General features: G+C 42.6%; 1 protein-coding gene across 4 annotated transcripts in view; it reads right to left on the bottom strand.

The window, feature by feature from the left end:
* Positions 1 to 22,011, bottom strand: part of relch (RAB11 binding and LisH domain, coiled-coil and HEAT repeat containing) — a 103,830-nt gene that overhangs the window by 23,821 nt on the left and 57,998 nt on the right. For all 4 annotated transcript variants that reach the window (XM_048520660.2, XM_048520671.2, XM_048520682.2 and 1 more), the window contains 10 exons: positions 20,336 to 20,426; positions 11,036 to 11,107; positions 10,804 to 10,944; positions 10,513 to 10,677; positions 9,024 to 9,171; positions 3,653 to 3,809; positions 3,147 to 3,270; positions 2,079 to 2,127; positions 1,304 to 1,389; positions 1,098 to 1,204 (listed from right to left, as the gene is read on the bottom strand). In XM_048520660.2, the coding sequence (XP_048376617.1) occupies positions 1,098 to 1,204; positions 1,304 to 1,389; positions 2,079 to 2,127; positions 3,147 to 3,270; positions 3,653 to 3,809; positions 9,024 to 9,171; positions 10,513 to 10,677; positions 10,804 to 10,944; positions 11,036 to 11,107; positions 20,336 to 20,426 (1,140 nt within the window). The remainder of the gene's footprint in view (positions 1 to 1,097; positions 1,205 to 1,303; positions 1,390 to 2,078; positions 2,128 to 3,146; positions 3,271 to 3,652; positions 3,810 to 9,023; positions 9,172 to 10,512; positions 10,678 to 10,803; positions 10,945 to 11,035; positions 11,108 to 20,335; positions 20,427 to 22,011) is intronic.

Genomic DNA, 22,011 nt, shown 5'->3' with positions numbered 1-22,011 from the left:
GTGGTGGTAGAAGCAGGTACTATTTCAGGAGTGAAGCAGAATCTGGAGGAGCACAAAATGCCAGTCAAAGTAGGCTATGGATCAAGTATAGGTAAATAGGATCAGTATGGGTTCGGTTTTTGTGGACAGCGGAGACGTTGTGGGCTGAAGGGAATGTTTCTCTGCTGTATGACTCTTGGGAAAAGGACGGTTAAACATGGAAGTTTAAGAAGGAAAAAATAAATAAAAGCTCTCATGAGGAGTCAAAGTGAGGGCAGTGAAAGACAACTGGAAGGGAAAGTGGCTGAGTGAAGAGTAAATTAAATGGATACTGAGGGCTGTTTGCTTGCGATGTTTACAAATGTGACAACTAGGTTTAGGTCAAGGAAGTGGTCTACAGCTTCAGAAAAGGCTGGAACTTAAGTGGAGACAGAAGTCAGGAGATCAATGAGATTACAGCTACCATTAGAGACTGAAGGCATTGCCCTAGGATATCATGCACTGGCTATAAAATGCAGACAAAAATAAGATCATAGGAAACAAGTAGGGGGAGATTAGTCTGGGCAAAGGAGTAGGCTGAAGAGTAAGGGGAATTGTAATTGTAATGGATTGCTTTCTTAGCAAAATGGATGGCCGTGTGCGCTGGAACATAAGCTTGTTGAAGTTACAACAGTATATATTGAGGCAAGGCAATTGGATGCTATATCCTGAACTTTGAATCTCCAGAAGTTGTCGGTTAGCATATGCAACACTACTGGTTTGCTCTAGATAACGACCACCACGAGCCTCCTTGATTTCTTTTTAAGTGTCTATTTTCATTCTAATTACTTCTTAAACTCACAAGAGAAAGTAAAGTTGGGCTCCTGAGATACAGTGATAGCATCCCTATCTCTACCTTGGATTCATAAACAAGCCACAGACCAGGTCAAGCCAGAAACTGAGGATGATCAAATGTTTATACCAGAGCCTAGAGAAAGCATCAGAAATAAAATGCTGCATTTGAAGCTGGCTATCACAGCAGAAAATAACAATAGAACATCAAAAAGAAGTAATGCTAGAAAATGGGGGCAAACAGAATTCAGAGGTACAGAGTTTTCAGAAACAGTGGAATATCTTACCCTAGTTCCACAAATGAAGCCTTCAGACTATCAAGAGGTGCATGAGATAACGAAAGTGTGGTCATTACATCTTCCAAAAATCCCACAAGGAGTTTCCGGTCTTCTTCCTGCAGGACAGTTATGTTTATTCATCATTTTAGTAAATTCATTAACTAAATCAAGAGGAGATTTCTAAGTCTAAAATTACAAGTGTCAACTTCCTTTACCTGATTGTAACAAGTGAGTACCCCTGTTGCATATATGGGAACTGTTGCCTTTGTTAGCACCCCATTGCCGGCTGTGGCCGATACGTCTTTTTGCAAAGCAAGAAACAAATGTCAATGCATGTTATCTGTTACAATGAATTCCCTTTTCAAAGGCCATTTTTTAAAACTGTATCATGATTTTGGCACATTAAGAGGCCGTAGAATTATATTTTGATACTTAAAATAGTTACCTTTAGAATAATTCAACTGAAGTTTTAATAAATCCAGCAGAACTTACAATAATTTCTGACATAACCACCTACTATACAATCACATGAACAGCACAAACCTCTAGACTTTTTACAACATTCGAGACAGAACAACTAGGTTAAATTTTGTGCCATTCATTCATTGAATACAATTTATTTCCCAATTCCAGGTGGTCACAGTCACCTCTCAAAAGGGCTAATGAGCACAGATTTTAAAACTATTTCATTAACAATGGTGTAAATGTATATAATAACAACAGGTTTCTGAAATTTTACACTAATGCCTGTAAAAGTTTTCAGAAGGCCAATTACTATTAGTGCAAGTAGCACAACAGTTTTTTTAAAAAAATTGAATTCTCAGATGTGCAGACTCAGAACATTTCAAAACAGAGCTGACATGAATTACAGAAAACGCCAACTCATATCGCTTCTATACTCTTCTTGCCCAGAACTGTAAAATTAGGCTTTCAGTAAAAAAACCAGCACTGAATAGTTTAACAGAGTAGGCCGTGTGTAGGTGCGCTTACCAACAGCTTCTTCTGAAAGTCTCAGTATTTCTTGGAACTGTGGCTTTACCTAAGGGTGTACAATATATCACATTAGATTATAACAAAGACAAAACGATCTAAAGTCAAACATACATACTACATGCCCACCATGTCGGTTGCATTTAAAACATAGGAATGGTAAATTAGATAATTAAAAACCCATCTCAGCAAGCTGAACAAAGATTGAACATAAGCTTTTTTTTTAAGGAAACTAAAAGTCATCTGAGAAGAAATACACTTTTATTAGTTTGATATTTTTGAATAGAAGGGAGGCATTATGAACAAAATGAGTAATTGTCAAATCTAGGTTTGGACATCGAGCAGCGTTACTGGTTAAATTAACATTTCGACAGGAGCAGCAAGTGCATGTTCTGTCCTTCTGAAATTCAGGCATCTGATTATGATTTTTCTTCAGGTGCAATTGAAATTCAGTACAAGCCTCAAAGCCAGACACCCAGCGCTGCACTTTGACTCTACAAAAGAATGGGCATTGAGGAACAAGGTAATTTGATACTTTGCCATTCTGTGGACAAACATAAACTGAAGTTTAAATCGGACTTAGACAATAACTGCAACCCCAAAGGAAGATTATAAAATGAATAAGCCTCAAAATAATATGCCCAGTTGCCAATGTGTTCTGACAATATAGGGCTAAAATGTTCAGGTATTTCATAAGACACAAATAACTCTTGCTATACTGGAACACATCTCAATGACTATCTGGGTTTATTCTGTTAGTTTCTGGAGATCAAGGAGCATTAATGTGGAGATAGTGCAGAAAAAATGGTGTTGAGGTGGAAGTTCAGTCACGTTCTAGTTGATTGGTACAGCAAGCTCGAAAGGGGCTAAATGGGCCTATTTTCTAAGCTCCAAATGCAGAACTCGCTCTCAACAGATTAAGTAGGAATTTCTTTAAGAGAGACATTGTAAACTAAACTATCACATGTAATTGTTAAAGTTACTCAATCATTTGCATTGTTCTGGCACATTTAAAAGAATAATTGGGTAAGCTGTGTAACTACTGACAAGGAGTTTAAATTAACACACCTTTGTATTTGTGAAAATTTTACCAAATGTCCGACACAGCCTCCAGAAATACCGGGAGAAATCATGGACACAGGATGTGGAGGTAACATTAATTTTACCAACAGTTTCTATCAAGTGTGGTAATCTGGAACAAAATAAACGACAGTCACTTAGAACAACTGCTCCATTTTGTGCCTGAAGCCTCAGTTATCTTCAGATGAGCAATAAAATTACCAAGGGCCAAGTAGTTATGAGTACGCCAACAAAATCTTTTACAGTTTAAAATGTTGAATTACTGTCAAGTTCAATTGCACAAGAGTTAAAAAAATTGTATTGAAATTAAAAGCCTCTTTTAAAGACATGAAGGTTAAAAACAAACTATTTTTCCATATTTGAGGCCACCATCATTGTCATGGGTAAATACGCATCCATGTCAAATGGCTCCTAAACTGACAGCAATTAAAAAAAACACAGCCAGCGACTTTGAAGGTACACTGGTAAAAAGAGGATGAGAGTGACCAACTCACAGCTGGTTAACGACCCACAGAAGGTTCTCCCAGCCAGTTGTGCCCTCATGTTCTAGTTGATTATCGTAGAGTTGCAATAGCACTGATAACTGTTCTCTGCTTCCAATGATTGTTGCCACATCTTGAAGAGGTGAGGCCGGTCGCGGGAATCTTGTCACTAAAAGAATATAAAATTGATTCGTGATTGAGACATATATATGCCTGGTTATGTTTTCAAGAGAAGCATTTGCCAATTCTCCTCTCAAATTTTGTGGATGCATTAAAATTCATTAACTTTTGGCATACTTGCTGAATTTAATACTATAAAAGAGTAGAACATTCCCAGTTTCGTCCCATTGCTGATCTCAGGTGGGTGCACAGCAGTCTCAAAAGGGCTTGTTTCTCCATTTGTCAGATAGAACACTTGGGGAAGTGCCTTTTCCGAGTCTTTACATCGCTCGTCGATGTTTGTGTACTCTCTAGCATCACCGCAGACCAAGGACCAGGTGATACTGGTGTTATATGAGGCTGGTTGTTATCGTCATTATCAGCGGGGCCCTGTTGATGTTGTAGGATTGTGTGGACCGGCTTCTGTCTCGGTGGAGGATCTTACCTCACCGTTTACGGTTTTTGCTCACTTGTCACTGAAGAGTTGTAAGACTTCCAGTGTCAGTGACAGAGTGAGTCTTGATGTCTTTTGCGCGAACGTATCATATCTCTCGATGCCGAGGAATTTCATGAGGCGGTTATTCACATCCAGCCACTTGCCTCGTGCGCCCATCACGAAGCCAAAGTATTTGGGCACCACGCCTCCCGTCAATTCCGTGACCTTGGCATTCAGGTGTTTATATTTCTCTTGTTTCTCTCGCCATGCTGTTTCCAGTGCTTTACTGTCATTCTCGTACCGCACTGTGACATCTACAACCGCGATCTTCTGGTCTTTTCTAAATATGAGATCGGGTTTCCATAGGGAGCCATTTTTGGCAAACCATCTGGGCTCCACGTACGATGTCCAGCCGTACTTACTAACATGTTTCTGCAACTGGTCAGTGATCTTGTTATGGAATTTTATTCGAGCATTTTTCACGAATGGGCAGCATCCTGAGATGTGTGATATGGTCTAGTTTGCCATCTCACACCTTCGGCATAGTTTGTTTCGGTTTGGCCTACCTCTAGATAATGTGGTTCTTGTCGGGTATAGATTACACCGCAAGAGCACGCTGTTAATAAATCTAGAGGATTTTTGCTGTACTCCGGCTTTTGTCCAAGAATTAGAGATCTTGTCATCTCTAAAGTACTGGATGCCCGCCCCTTGACATTCCAGCTTTGGCCATTTTTCGAATTCCCACTCTGTCCAGCCAGCGTACCTATTGGGTGGTTTTGGTCGGCCCGCGTTTGCCTTCTGGAGTGCCGGCATCATGTCTTGGATGGTGGTCATCAGGTCGATTTCCCCTTCGCTGCTGCTGTGGCTACTGGGTTGGAAATTTTCAATTTCCTCGAGGACCTTGAGCTCGCGCAGTCCCGCAACGGTCTCTGTGTTGCTCTCTCCTTTATATTGAAAGGAGGCCCGAATGACCACATCACTTGACATGTCTAGTGCCTCGCGTTTGCGAACAATCGCAGATGGGATTTGCACTTCCAGTTTTGGGACGCCTAGACCACCATTCCTGTTGCTAGCGTATAGCATTCCGTCTGCGGTATGAGGTGGTAGGTGTAGGAATTCTTTGGTGGCGTTGTGGATTTATATGGTCCAGCTTTATAGAGTAGCCTGTGATGCTTCTGTCAGGATCAGATGGAAGTACAATCGGGGGATGACATGTACCTTTAGGATCTCCAACCGTTGTCGTGGTCGGAGAGGTGCTGCCTGTATTCCTTTAATCCAGGACTTAAGCTTCTCCTCCCACTCCCCTTCTGCCACACCTGCCCATGGATCGATGCCCCCAGAACCAGCTCACTTAACCTGTTGATACACCATTGCAGTTTTATTTTTTACTCTTCAAACTTATTTACCAAGCTATCTTTATGCATCACAATCTGCCTTAAAATATCTTGTTAAAATGTTAAAACTAGGTACTTTGGAACGTAATGGTTCCTGTTGGGATGCAATGGCCCTGGGAGCATAGTTTGCATTAATTTCCCACTGATACTAAGTCCTATTCTCAAATTCAGAAGTCACGTGACACCAGGTTATAGTCCAACAGGTTTATTCAAAACCACAAGCTTTTGGACTGCTGCTCCATCATTAGCTGTAGTGGGAGGGAAATGCACAGGCACAAAATATATAGACAAAGTGATAAAGCTAATTAAGAGTGTCAACAGGTAAGTACAAATAGTGTCTGAGTACTGCATTGACAGATTGAATAACAAGTCTTTGCAGGTGATCAAGTGTCAACAGCATCAGTTAAGTGTCAATGGGTGAGTAACAAGTGAAGGGATGACCTGTGAACCGATTAATTAAGGTAGAGGGACAATTAAAATATTCAAAAATAAGATGGTGCAGAAGACAAACCAAATGGTTGGAGTAACATGAGAGGAATCAGAGTCGCATGTGAAAAATCTAACCAAAGTAACAAGCAATCCAAAATTGTACAAACTAATTGATTTAGAGAGATAGTAACAAGTTATTAAAGATAACACTTAATATTTGACACGATTACCTTGACACACTTAATTACCTGGAATTATCTTTATCTCGTCTATTTATTCTGTACCTGTGGTCTCCCCTCCCACTTCAGCAGACCAAGGGGTAGCACTTCAAAAGCTTGTGATTTTGAATAAACTTTTGGACTTTCACCTGGTATTGTGAGAATTTAGCTTCTGTCCACACCAGCCCAACACCAGCAACTCCATATCATGCATAACATTCACAGGTCACAATCAACACTACATTCTGTTCCATTGAAAATGCTCTGCACAGGTATGTTTCAATTCCGTAATCTCCGATAATTAAGCAAATTTCCAAAACATATTGTATTACTTAGAACTCAACCATTCAACACTTATTTCTGGTTGGCTCTCTTCCATGTGTGACATACCACCAAAAAAACCTTCCACCCTGTAACCATTTGGCTCACCTTGTTCTTCGTGGCCTTTTGTATGACCAATTCATTGAGCACCACTCCACATCTCTACCTGTAGCCCTTTACAGAAACTGATCCCATTCCCTTTTGAAAGCCTTGATTGAACCTGTTTCCAACCTCACTTCGGTAGTGTGTTCCAGATCTTAGTCACCTATGCATAAAAAAGTTTTACCCCTTATCACTATTGCTTCTTTCTGCAATCAACTCCCATTTGGTTCTTAATCCTCTGGAACAGTTTTCCCCTATGTATTCATCCAGATTGCTCATGATTTTGAATGCCTCTATCAAATTTCCTTTCAATCTTCTCTTCTCCAAGGAAAACTGCTCCAACCTCTCCAATCTACCCACATAACTGAAATATTCCATCCTGGGACCACTCGAATGAATCTTTTCTACATATGCTCTAACACATTCACATCCTTCCTTGAATGTGGTGCCCAAAACTGGGCACGATACTGCAACTGAGGCACAACTAGTTTTATACAATTTCAACATAAGTGCCTTATTCTTGTATTCCATTTCTCCATTGATGAAACCAGGATGCCATGTGCTTTACTGACTGCTCCCTTAACCCAGTCTTGCTATCTTAAACAATTTGTGCACGTACATACCAAGAGGCCTCAACTCCAGAGCTCCATTTAGAATGGTACCCTTCATTATACTTTATCCCTCTGTATCTTTCCTACCAAATTTAAACATTTCACACCTTTCAGCATTAAATCTCATTTGTTCTCTTAGCGTTTCAGTTCATTTGTCTAAGAACAGGAACCATTACCTTCCAAAGTACCCAGTTTTAACATTTAACAAGATATTTTAAGGCAGATTGTGATGCATAAAGATAGCTTGGTAAATAAGTTTGAAGAGTAAAAAGTAAAACTACAATGGTGTATCAACAGGTTAAGTGAGCTGGTAAAGTTCTGACAAATGGAGAACAATGTGTGGAGATGTGAAATTATCCAATTTAGTAGAAAGGATATGAAAGAAGCTGAAAGAACCCAAACAATGAGAGTTTGTAGAGTTCTCAGAAATGCAGAAGGATCTGGGCGTTCTTGTACATGAAACACAACAGGCTAGTATGCAGGTACACCAAATAATTAGGAAATAGAATGTTATTTATTAAGAGGGAAATGGAATATAAATGTAGAAGGGTTATGGTTCAGTTTACAGGGACACTGGTGAGACAACATTGGAGAACTGTGTGCAGTATTGGTCACCTTATTTAAAAGGAAAGATGTAAATATTTTGTAAGTAGTTTACAGGTGGTTTACCAGAATAATACCTAGAATGTGCAGGGTGTCTTCTGAGGAAAGATTGGGCAGGCTTGCATTTGCTGGAGTTTAGAAGAGCTGACTTGCGTGAAACATGCAAAGTCTCGAGGGTCCTTGACAGAGTAGATGTGGAGAGGATGTCTTCTCTTGTGCAGGAGACTAAACCTAGAGGTCAGTGCTTAAAAATCAGGAGTCACCTGGATTCAAAGTCCTTAGACTATTTCCACTGCTTTTATAGGAAGAGAACTTTGAATAGTTTTAAGGTGGAAGTGGATAGGTTACTGACTAACAAGGGAGAGAAAGGTTTAATAGGGGGACGGCGGGGGGGGGGGTAGGTGGGAATGTGTTTGGAGGTTAGAAGCAGATCAACTATGGTCTTATTGAATTGAGGAGCCATCTTGGAGGGGCCAAACGTCCCACTCCTGCTGTTAATTGGCAATGTAGTAGGATCAATGAAGCATAAATTTGGTCCACTTTTAAGCTTATTACTTGGAAGCAAAAACCTTGTGTGACCAAAACGTAGCACAGATCAAATAACGATGATAAATACCAATAGTTTGAAGGAAAAGTTTTAAAGAAGATGGTTACACTGGGAGAGAAGGAACAGGCTAAGGTTGAAGGGAGTTCTCTTGCTTATCTTTCACAACTTGCTGAAGACCCTGGAATCAGAGGAGATGTTATTCCCAACAATTCTTTTCTGGTATTTTCCATGGACCATCTGCTAGCTTACAGTAAATGAACAAGAAAATCTTGCGGTTATTCACCTAAAACTAATTATGAGTGTCATTTGAATGCTTGCTATACCCAACGAAACATCACATTGTCATTCAGCTCAAAGATAATTCTTGTACCATGTACCAATCCTTAAATTACTACTTCTCTCTAAATTCTAGGAGTGCATGACATGAAGTAAAAAGGTTCTCAATGTAGATTTGAACATAGGGAACTCAAAATAGTTACAATTATCAAGAGTGGCCACACCAAGTCTGCACTTAGGCCATTATTATGAACACTGTACAAGCAAGTCACTGTACAATACAATACCTTCTATCTGTGGCACTTCTCCTTGAAGTTTTGCTTTACTTGCAAAAGGAGCATTTTTCAGAACCAGTGCAAAAAGTGGCGGAATTAGTGACTGCATGGCTGAAAGATGTAGGTGGAGTTTATGCTCGTCAAGTCCATGCTCTCCATCCTATATACAAAAATTAACAGAAATATGGTTTAGAAACAAATTAGGCCTCAGATTTGCATCAGTAATATGCATCTTAAAAAGCAAATTTAGTATATGAACTACACAAAGTCAAATACCAACACAAAACATTTTCAACATTCTACAGTGTTCATCATCACTTTGAAGATTGTCTTGCAGATCAAGTCAAATTCGTTTAATGAAAGCAAAGCAAATATTAACATATTTAGTTTTGAAAATTTTGCATTTCTGCATACAAAAGAATTATTTTACAAGGTTATATCCATTAAGAATATTCTGATATCAGTCTGTGAAAACTGCTAACAAGTCAAAAAGTGAGAGATTTTACATACTTTATGTAAGAATGCTATGGTTTTTAGGATAGTTTCTTATAACACCACGTTCTACAGCTACCCAGAGAGCTGGCCATACTGGATCTGGTACAGCACAATGAGATATGATTAATGAACAATCTCATAACAGACAGCCCCAGGCAGTAAAAGTGACATTTCATATTCAGTTTGAGGGAGAGAAAGTAAAGGACAAATAAAGACAAGTGAGGGTATGAAAGCAGAGCTGGCTTAGGGAATTGGTAATTTAGATTAAAGGATTGGTCAACAGAGATGTCATAAGACATTTAAGAGATATTGAAGAATACATAGACTAGATACATCCAAACAGTAAGCAAAACTCCGTGGGTGGGCGCAACGTTTAGGGCTAACTAGAAAATATCAAAGATAGCATCAAACTTAAAGAAAAAAAACACTTGAAGACATGGTCAAAAGATTAATAAATAAAACTAGAGTCACAAAGAAAGCTAGACAAAAACATAACAACAGTAAGAATTTCTACAGATATTTAAAAAGGAAAAAGAACAACAATATGCATTTACATACTGCCTAAACTGTCTCCAGGTCATTGTCAAATGAGATTTGAAATCAAGCAGCACCTGAAAAGCATTCTAGAGACACAGCTAAAATTTGTTCAAATAAGCAAGTTTTAGACAAAGTCTTAAACAAGCAGGCAGGGGTAGGGAGACAAGAATGTTCTGAGGGGAATTCTCGACCTCGGGGCCGCAAGAAGCTAGAGACATGGTCGCCAATTGTGGGGCCATTAGATTTGGGAATGGCTATGGGGCACAAATTGAATGAGTGCTGAGTTCTCATGCAGATATAGGGCTGGGTAGATTGTGAGTGGGAAGGACATGGTGGGATTTGAAGGGAAGGGTGAGAATTTTAAAATTGAAGTCGCAGTGGACTGGAATCATAAATAAGTAACTACAGTAATGATTAATTAACTGGACTTGCATCAAGATTTAAAACATGATGTATATTTTACACCTACCCTGAGTGTTTTTTCAATGTTGCTAAGCAGAGTCGGAATGAGATGGGACTGAAGTTTACCCAGCTCTGTGGTCCATGCTGCAAAAGCTGGCAGGAAAACTTGATGTGTAGCATTAATTACTCTTTCTGAGGGGTCATTTAAGGCAGACATCTGCAATTCAAAACCCTGTGGTTGGGGTAGAGAAAGCCAATTTATACAGAGGAACAACAACATGTGGGAATTTCCATGAAGATATTTGATCTGAATAGAAAGAAAATCCAAAAACTGTAATTACTTGCAACAGTACTATACCTGCAAATATTTGTCAGGATCATCAATGTAAGCCATAATAATACCAAGGCTTTTAATGACTGCTTCTCGCACAAGATCAGCCTTATCCTCTGTCAACATCTGCTGCAGCATTGAGAGCACCAACGAACTGCGAATTTCTTTCTGGAAGTGGGAATCATCAATTTAGCACAGTAATCGCTATGTTTATTCGGTCATTTTAAAACAGTAAAAAAGAGAGTTAAATGCTTCTTACAGGCAAGTAGGGTGCAAGGGCTCCACAGGCTTCAGCCACCAGCAATCTTCGCTCTGGATATTTGTGATTGATCTGGAGGAGTGGGGGGGTGGGGGAGGGGAAGAGAAGATAGCGTCAACACATGAACAAAATGCTTGTTAATTGCCCTGTCTCTATGGTGACAAATACAATAGATTAAAATCAACAAGAGATAGAAAGATAGATAACAGGAAAATGCAGGCAGTTCAATTCACAAGCATTTTCACTGATGCTGTAAGATTGTGTTACAAGTCGTGCCCATGCGGAGGAAGTAGGAGTAACCAACCATCCACGACCTCATCACCTCCGGTGACCTCCCACCCACAGCCTCCAACCTCATTGTTCCCAAGCCCGCACCGCCCGCTTCTATCTCCTCCGAAAATCAACAAACCCGCCTGCCCTGGCCGACCTATTGTCTCCACCTTCTCCTGCCCCACCAAACTCATCTCCCCCTTGGTCCAGGATCTCTCCACCTACATCCATGACACCACCCATGCCCTCCACCTCCTCCAGAGCTTCCAATTCCCCGGTCCCCAACACCTCATTTTCACCACGGACATCTTGTATTCCCCTTGCAGATGGCCCAAAGGCCCTCCGCTTCTTCCTGTCCTGCAGGCCTGACCAGACACCCTCATCTGCCTAGCTGAACTCGTCCTCACCTTCAACAACTTCTCTTTCGATTCCTCCCACTTCCCACAGACAAAGAGGGTGGCCATGGGTACCCGCATGGGCCCAAGCTATGCCTGCCTCTTTGTAGGTTACGTGGAACAGTCCCTCTTCCATACCTACACTGGCCCTGAACCCCACCTCTTCCTCCGGTACATTGATGACTGTATCAGCGCCGCCTCGTGCTCCCAAGAGGAGCTCAAACAGTTCATCCACTTAACACCTTCCACCCCAACCTCAAGTTCACCTGGACCATCTCCAACACATCCCTCACCGTCCTGGAACTTTCTGTCTCCATCTCAGTCAACCACCTTGAAACCGATATCCATTTCAAGCCCTTCGACTCCCACAGCTACCTACAACACACCCCCTCCCACCCACCTTCCTGCAAAAATTCCATCCCCTATTCACAATTCCTTCGCCTCCGCCGCATCTGCTCCCAGGATGAGACATTCCACTGCCGCACATCCCAGACTTCCTCGTTCTTCAAGGACCACAAATTCCACCCCCCCCTCCACAGTGGTCGACAACACCCTTGACTGTGTCTCCCGCAACTCATCCCTCACACCCCGTCCCCGCAATAACCAAAAAAAAGAGAATCCCCCTCATCTGCATATACCACCCCACCAACCTCTGCATACAATGCATCATCCTCCGACAATTCCACCACCTACAATCCAACCCCGAAGGCATTTTTCCATCCCCACACTTGTCTGCCTTCCAGAGAGACCACTCACTCCGCGACTCCCTTGTCTGCTTCACACTCCCCTCCAACCCTCCCACACTCGGCACTTTCCCCTGCAACGGCAGGAAGTGCTGCACCTGCCCTTCACCCTCATCCCAGGCCCCAAGATGACTTTTCACATCAAGCAGATGTTCACCTGCACATCTGCCAATGTGGTATACTGCATCCACCGTCCCCATTGTGGCTTCCTCTACATTGGGGAAATCAAGTGGAGGCTTGGGGACTGCTTTGCAGAAAACCTACTCTCGGTTCGCAACAAACAACTGCACCTCCCAGTTGCAAACCATTTCCAAGTCCCCTCTCATTCCTTAGGCCACATGTCCATCCTGGGCCTCCTGCAGCGCGACAACGATGCCACCCGAAGGTTGCAGGAACGGCAACTCATATTCCGCTTGGGAACACTGCAGCCTAATGGTATCAATGTGGATTTCACAAGCTTCAAAGTCTCCCCTCCCCACCAATACATCCCAAAACCAGCTCAGCTTGTCTCCGCCTCCCTAACCTGTTCTTCCTCTCACCTATCCCCTCCTCCCACCTCAAGCCACACCTCCATTTCCTACCTACTAACCTCATCCCACCTCCCTGACCTGTCCATCCTCCCTGGACTGATCTATTTCCCCTGCATTCCCCCCCCCACCCCTAACCTATACTCACTTCTACAGGCTCCATGCCCGTCCCTTTAACTTGTCTGTCTCATCTCCCCCATCTTCTCCTCTATCCAGCTTAGATCCGCCTCCCCCTCTATCCCTATTTATTTCAGAACCCTCTCCCCCTCCCCCATTTCTGATGAAGGGTCTAGGCCCGAAACGTCAGCTTTTGTGCTCCTAAGATGTTGCTTGGCCTGCTGTGTTCATCTAGCTCCACACTTTGTTGTCAAAGCATTTATCTTGCTACTTTTCTGACAACCTTGCTGATTTTCTCATGAGTTCACTACGATTGAGAATTTCTCAAGATAAAGGGGATGATACAGCAGTCTGTTGGAGTGGCACTCCACCCATTATTAATCATTCAGCATCGTCATCACAGCTGCAGTACGTACAATCGAAATGATCAAATGCAGCAAATCATCAAGGTTACTTCAACAGCACTTCCCGTGTCTACAATTGATACCAACACAATGGAAGAAAACACTATCACTTCCAGCAATACGCCACCTTAACTTGAAAAGGAATCCACCAAGCATGTTAAGAGATAGCAAAAGACCTTTCCTTTCCAATCTTGGGAAATGTGACACATTCTGAATGGAGTACTTCCATTCTAAATGGAGCCACAACTCAAAGGGTAACAAACTTTCCACTTAGTAATCAGTGTGCCTGTTTAGTCTTTCTGGTTACAAACCCCAGGGCTCAACCACATGATTTGCCCCAATGTTCTAGCCGTTTGTCATGCAACCAACCCATCCTTAAAGCTAAAAGATGCATTACCCAAGGGGATAATGTTTGACTTTAACCATTTGTTCCTTCCCTCTCCCCACCATTCTCAAAGTTTTTACAGATTGCATATTGCTGATAAAAGATTTAAGGCTCTGTCTGACATTCTTGCAATGTTCTGATGATTGCAAATGTAAAGGAGGAGCATTATTTCATTCTGTATGAGAACATTGTAAAATCTTGTTCCCACTATAAAAATAAAAAGGTATTTCTTGCAAATGACCTGATGATTGCAAGGCAAAGCCTTCAATAAGATGCGTCTTTTTCAGGAATACTCAAATTCTCCACAGCCAACAGTTCCGCTTTCACGTTAAATTCAACTTCCATCACGTTGTGGCATTAGCACTGCGTTAAATAGGTCAGACTTCAATCAGATCTATTACCTTAAGACTGGGATCCATGAAGTGCTGTGAACCATCAACAGCAACAGAGCTGTACTCCAGCACAACCTGCAAGCTCATGGCCTGGCATATCCCCCACTCAACCATTGCCATCAAGCCAGGGGATCACTCCTGGTCCAATACAGAGTGCAGCAGTGCATGTCAGGAGCAGCACCAGGCATACCTGAAGATGAGGTGTCAATCTGGCGAAGCTAACAAACAGGACTACTTGCATGCCAAACAGCATAAGTAGTAAGTAATAGCTAGAGCTAGGTGACTCCAGAACCAACATATCAGATCTAAGCTCTGCTGCTTGCCACATCCAGTTGAGAATGGTTGTGGACAATTAAACAACTCGCTGGAGGAGGTGGCTCTACAAATATCCCCATCCTCAATGATGGAAGAGTCCAAACATCAGTGTAAAAGACAAGGCTGAAGCATCAACTAGAAGTGCTGAGTGGATGACCCATCTAAGTCTCCTCCAGTGGTCCTCAACATTACAGATACCAGTCTTCAGACAACTCAATTCACTCCACGTGATATCAAGGAACAGTTGGTCACATTGGATACTGCAAAAGCTACGGACCCTGACAACATTCTGGCAGTAGTACTGTAGGCTTGTGCTTCAGAACTTGCCTTCTCCTAGTCAAGGGTGGCACAGTGGCTCAGTGGTTAGCACTGCAGCCTCACAGCACCAGGGACCCAAGCTCAATTCTAGCCTCGGGCGACTGTCTGCGTGGAGTTTGCGATTCGCCCCGTGTTTGCATGGGTTTCCTCTGGGTGGTCCGGTTCCCTCCCACAGTTCAAAGATATGCAGGCTCGGTGGATTGGCAATGCTAAATTGCCTGTAGTGTTCTGGGATTGTGTAGATTAGGTGGGCTATAGGGGGATGGATCTGGGTGGGATGCTCTGTGGGCCTGTTTCCACTCTGTAGGGATTCTATGATTTCTATGATTCAAGCAGTTTCAGTATAGTTACGCTTTTGCATCTACTGGACAAGGTGGAAAATTGCTCAGGCATGTCCTGTATGTGGAAAAAAAAGACAATTCCAAACCGGTCAAATATCATGCCATTAGTCTACTTTTGAAAGTTAGTAAAGTGACGGAAGGTGTTATCAACAATCATCTCCTCAGCGATGCCCAGTTTGAGTTCTGCCTGGGATGCTCAGCTCCTGACCCCAGCCTTGGTTCAAACATGGAGTCCAAGTATCAACGGCTGCATTATACTTCCTGCTGCCTCGGGAAAGCAATCAACAGAATCAAAGACCCCTCCCACCCTGGTTATACACTTTCCACTTTTTTTTGTTAGGCAGAAGTTATAAAAGTTTGAATACATGCACAAATAGATTCAAGATCAGCTTCTTCCCTGCTGTATAAGACTTTTGAATAGATCTCTCAAATATTAATTCTGACATCTCTCTCTGACCCTTCTCCTCAGCTCTAACACTATTCTGCATTCTGTTCTACTACACTGATGCACTTTCTATGGTATGACCTGCCTGTAGACTACACAAAATAATGCTTTTCACTGTATCACACTAGATGCGACAATGATAAATCAAACAAACGTAGACAAAAGAACTGAATGCCAGAGGTGAGCTGAGAGCGACAGCCCTTGACATCAAGGCTGTGTTCGACTGAGTGTGGAATCAAGGAGCCCTAGCAAAACTGGAATCAATATAGTATAAGGGGGCAAATTCTCTGCCGACTGTAGTCATACATGACACATAGGAAGATTGTTGTGGTTGTGGGAGGTCAGTCATTACGGCAGGAGTTCCTCAGGATAACGTCCTAGGCCCAAACATCATCAATTGCTTCATCAATGACCCTCTCCTGATCATAAGGTCAAAAGTGGAGATGTTCACCGATGATAACACAATGTTTAACATTATTAGTGACTCCTCAGTCCACGCTGAAATGTAACAAGATCCAACAATATCCAGGCTTGGGCTGACAAGCAACATATGCGCCCCACAAGTGCCAGGCTACGACCATCACTAATAAGTGGTGATATAACCACTACCTCTTGATATTCAATATGATACCAACACTGAATCGCCCAGTAACATCATCCTTGAACAGAAAACTGGACTCACCACATAACAGTACAAAAGAACAGGTCAAAGGCTAGGAATCCTGCCATGAATAACAACTCGAATCCACAAAGCCTGTCCACCATCTACAAGGCACAAATCAGGAGTACGATGGAATACTCTTTAGTAGTCTGGATGGGTGCAGCTCCAACGCCACTCACAAAACTTGACATCATCCAGGACAAAGCAACCGGTTGACTGGCACCACATCCACAAGTATTCACTCTCTTCACCACTGACACTCGGGTCCAAATCTATGGCCACTTCCATCGAGAAGGACTAGGGCAGCAGATACTTGGGCACACTACTACCTTAAAGCTCCCCTCCAAGCCACTTACCATCCTGACTTGGAAATAGTTTCTTCATTGTTGCTGGGTCAAAATCCTGGAATTCCCTCCCTAACAGCATTGTGGATCAACCCACAGCTTTTGGACTGCAGCGATTCAAATGGTCAGCTCACCACCACATTCTCAAGGGAACTTGGGATGAGCAATAAATGCTGACCCAACCAGTGACATCTACATCCCACAAATGAATAACAAAGTTTTGGGTGCCTTTTTTAAGGAAGAATGTTAAAGTCCTGGAGAGAATTCTACAGCGATTTACTAGAATGATACCAGGAATGAGCGATTTTAGATAGAAGGAAAAATGAGAGAAATTTGGCTTATTTTCCTTGGAGCAGAGAAGATTAAGGTGATGACATTGAGGTGTTAAAAATTATGAACAATTGTGACAGGGTAAAAATTATATTCTGCTTCCAATTATTGTTAGGTCAGTAAGTAGTGGTCACAATTTCAACACTCTCAGCAAGACTGCCAGGAGTACGATGGAAATATTTGTTTCAGACAGTGGTTAGGATTTGGAATGCACAACTTGGGAGAGAGGTGGAGGTACATGCTATAGGAGGTTTCAAAAAGAGAGATGAATTTTGAAAGTGATGATGAAGTTAGAGGGCTATACAGATAGGACTGGAGAATGAGACTAGCTTGGTAGCTCTTGATACCTCGGTATGGACATGATTGACCTCCTTCTATAATGTTAAATTCAGTGTTCTATAAAACGTAAGGCAATGCAAAACAGGAAAGCTGTGAATCTCCAGGAATGTTCAGAGTGAGAGTGTGCTATGACACCCAGCATTTTGGGGATCCTGGTCCAATCATGAGCTCGGTTTGTGTGGTCCCAGAGCAGTTTCCTTGCTGAAGCGTGACAATGATAATAGCCAATGCAGCTTGACGTGCAGCATTAAAATGCAGAACCATCCTGTAAGTGAACAGCAAATGTGCCATGTGGGTTCTGAGAGGCTGGAAAATATTGGATATCAAATGTCTACTGACACAGAGTTGGTGGCCAATGGCCAGGAAGTACTGAAATGTTGGTACCCATTATACAGTCAGAGTAATACAGCATGGAAACAGAACCGTTGGTCCAACCAGTTATGCTGGCCATAATCCCAAACTAAACCAGTCCCATCCACCAGTGCCTGGCCCATATCCCTTCATGTCCTATTCATCTAAATGCCTTTTTAGATGTTGTAACTGTATCTGAGTCCACCACTTCCTCTCAAAGTCCATTCCACATGCGAAGCACTGTGGAAAAACATTGCCTCTCGTGTCTTTAAAATCTCACCCTCTCACCTTAAAATATGCCCAAGTCTTGAAATTCCCCACCCTAGGAAAAAGACACCTGTGATTTATCTTATCTGTACTCCTCATTATTTTATAAACCTCCGACACCCCAGTGAAAAAATTTCCAGCCTCTCCTGACAGCTCAAACCCTCCACTTCTGACAACACACTGGCAAATCTTTTCTGAACCCTCTCCAGCTTATTAATATCCTTTCTAAAACAGGGTGACCTGAACTGGACACACCACTCCCGAAGAGGCCTCACCAACATCCTGTACAACCTCAGCATAACATCCCAACTCCTGTATTCAGAAGTCTGAGCAATTAAGGCACACATGCTAAATGCCTTAACCACCTTACCTATGAGATGCAAACTTCAAAAAAGTGTGTACCTGAACCCATGGGTCTCTGTTCAACAACACTGCCCAAGGCCCTATCTTTAATGGTATAAGTCTTGTCTTTGTTTGTTTTACCAAAATGAAATAGCTCGCATTTATCCAAATTAAACTCCATCTGCCAATCCTCAGCCCATTGAATCACTTGATCAAGATCTCTTTGTAACCTTAGATAACCTTCTTCACTGTCCACTATACCATCAATCTTGGTGTCAACCGCAAATGTATTAACCATGCCTTCCAAAACATTTATATAAAATGAAAGACAAAATGGAACCACCACCAATCCCTCTGGAAAATTGCTGGTCACAGGTCTCTAGTCTGAAAAACAACCCTGTTGTCCAGCTGAATTCAGCAAGTGTTTCATAGAATCCCTACAGTGTGGAAACTGGCCCTTCGGCCCAACAAGTCCACGCTGACTCTTTAAGCATCCCACCCAGACCCATCCCCACAACCCACCTAAGCTAGACATCCCTGAACACTCCAGGCAATTTAGCATGGCCAATCCACCTAACCTGTTTGTGTGTCAAGTTTCTTGATGTCAATCTCGCTTGGAGAGTTTGGTAAAATGGAGCCAGAATATTAATGAAGCATTGACAAAGCATTTAAAAACAATCACCATCAACTGGCAGCTCGCTAGTGCCTTGAGAATTTCACTCTGTACTTGTGAAAAGTGCTAAAAGGTAGTGAGAGTTGCTCCTGGTGTCAAGATTGGTCTCGTCACCTGATTCTGCTATCTAGCACACCACAGCCCTGTAAATATTTCATTCTTTTGAATGGTGCCAAGGGTACAGCTGGTCAAATATTCTTCAGCTGTGACTCCAAAAGCTGCCTCTGAAAAGCATCAGTTACATCAACCCATTGGGTGGATCTGCTGTGGCCGAGAAACACCTCTGTGGTCTCAGAAACTGTAAAACATTTATATTACTGAAGTAACCATGGTAATACACATTCCACTCTGCTGGGCTGTGTAGCTGTCACTTCATCATTAGGCTTTCTAATGAGGTTTTGTAACAAGTTGATTGATGCTTCACTCGGGGTGGGGGGAATCCAACTTCCCCATTGTCATCAATATTATAAGTTCACGATGAATAAAGGAAGTACTGTGCTAAATCTACATTAGGCTTCACCCTTCAGGAAGTTTTTCATAACTGAAGGAAAAGTATCTTGACCACTGGTGACAGAATAACCAATTACATTTGTAACAAACTCGGAAAATGAATGCAAGGATTCAGATGGAGTTCAAACTGAGCTGACAGGACTCCAGGCCTATGGTAACCCAAGGCATTGTTGTCAATTGCACAGGACTCAAAACGTCAGGAGTATTTTTTAAGAAAAGCGAAATGAATAAACAAATTCTCAATGCTGGTATATGAAAGTTAGGGATTTCACAACAGAATCTAATCTATCTAAAACTCTAATGCAGGAGAAAGAAACAAAATGAGATATTTACAATGGCAGAAAGGGAGCTGAAGATGCAAATGTCTTCAGATGGCAGAGTTGATGGGTGATTTTCCACAATAGCATCAAAGTCCATAGATGTGTCAAAATGGGTTTTATAAAAAAATCTGGTTCCTGAGTTCCCCAAATATTTGAGAGGGCTATGTTCCTTAAATTCCTTATGCAACATTAACCACAACATCTCTATTTTCCCCTGGCATTCACATGGCCAAGTTTCAAATGCTTGATTCAGTTGGATTGGCTCAGATTGCTCTGCAATGACAACCTGCTGAGCAGCAATTATCAAACATCTTAATGCTCCAGATTTTATATTCACATGGGTACCAAATCAGTTCTGCAATTTGATTCTTTAAGTCATGATACAGTCTTCAACAAGTCACTTCTATTACTTTAAAGCTCAAGTTATAAAAAATTAATCAGCAAATGAGAAGGTAGTTATGGAATCTGGTGGCTACTTTTTTTAAAAAAAAAAGTTAGACGTTGCACTTACCTGCTCCCAGCATTGTGGTAAAAGTTCAGCCTCAACACGGGGAGGTCCAACATGCCGAGCAAATGCTACACAGCCTGTTAAAATCATCTGTCTGGATCGAAGAAAAATTCTAGATTATAGACAGAGAGTATGCATCCGAAAAAAAAAACACTCAGCACATTTAATGAAACCAGTTCAGATCCCTTTCCATTTTGTTAGGCAGGCCACTATCTCACAAATAAGGGTTCCCCATAATGTTGGGTCGAATGCAAAATGTTTTCTTAAGAGTTGAGAAATGGTTTAGCCAATGAACAAAAGGGAGACACATCAAAAACTGTGGTTTACCACTGGCTTTAGTTTCCATGCAAGCATTATTATAGACAGAATATTTCCTTCAAAAGCGTTTCCACCGAAACCACTCATCAATCTTGATGACCAGCATTGATTAAACTCAATGTGAATTATTTTTTATCTGGTTTAGGATATTTATTTAGCTGGTACCCTATTGTGGGATCATACATCATACCTGTGATAATGGGAACTGCAGATGCTGGAGAATCCTAGATAATAAAGTGTGAAGCTGGATGAACACAGCAGGCCAAGCAGCATCTCAGGAGCACAAAAACTGATGTTTCGGGCCTAGACCCTTCATCAGAGAGTGGGATGGGAAGAGGGAACTGGTATAAATAGGGAGAGAGGGGGAGGCGGACCGAAGATGGAGAGAAAAGAAGGTAGGTAGAGAGGACAGTGTAGGTGAGGAGTTAGGGAGGGGATAGGTCAGTCCAGGGAAGACGGACAGGTCAAGGAGGTGGGATGAGGTGGTAGGTAGGAAATGGAGGTGTGGCTTGAGGTGGGAGGAAGTGATGGGTGAGAGGAAGAACAGGTTAGGGAAGCGGAGACAGGCTGGGCTGGTTTTGGAATGCAGTGGTGGAAGAGGAGATTTTGAAGCTTGTGAAGTCCACATTGATGCCATTGGGCTGCAGGGTTCCCAAGCGGAATATGAGTTGCTGTTCTTGCAACCTTCGGGTGGCATCATTGTGGCACTGCAGGAGGCCCATGATGGACATGTCGTCTGAGAAATGGGAGGGGGAGTTAAAATGGTTCACGACCGGGAGGTGCAGTTGTTTGTTTCGAACTGAGCGGAGGTGTTCTGCAAAGCGGTCCTCAAGCCTCTGCTTGGTTTCCCCAACGTAGAGGGAGCCACACCGTGTACAATGGATACAATATACCACATTGGCAGATGTGCAGGTGAACATCTGCTTGACATGGAAGGTCATCTTGGGGCCTGGGATGGGGGTGAGGGAGGAGGTGTGGGGGCAAGTGTAGCACTTCCTGCGGTTGCAGGGGAAAGTGCTGGGTGTGGTGGGGTTGGAGGGGAATGTGGAGCGGACAAGGGAGTTGCTGGGAGAGTGGTCTCTCCAGAAGGCAGACAAGGGTGGGGATGGAAAAATAGCTTGGGTGATGGGGTCAGATTGTAGATGGCGGAAGTGTCGGAGGATGACGCGTTGTATTCGGAGGTTGGTGGGGTGGTATTTGAGAATGAGGGGGATCCTCTTTGGGCGGTTGTGGCGGGGGCAGGGTGTGAGGGATGTGTTGCGGGAAATGTGGGAGATGCGGTCAAGGGCGTTCTCGACCACTGTGGGGGGGGGGGGGGGGGGGGGGGGGGTGGGGAACGTTGCGGTCCTTGAAGAATGTGG

This window comes from Stegostoma tigrinum, chromosome 2 (assembly GCF_030684315.1).
Source record: "Stegostoma tigrinum isolate sSteTig4 chromosome 2, sSteTig4.hap1, whole genome shotgun sequence".
NCBI lineage: Eukaryota > Metazoa > Chordata > Chondrichthyes > Orectolobiformes > Stegostomatidae > Stegostoma > Stegostoma tigrinum.
This window is presented reverse-complemented; position numbering and strand designations above follow the sequence as displayed.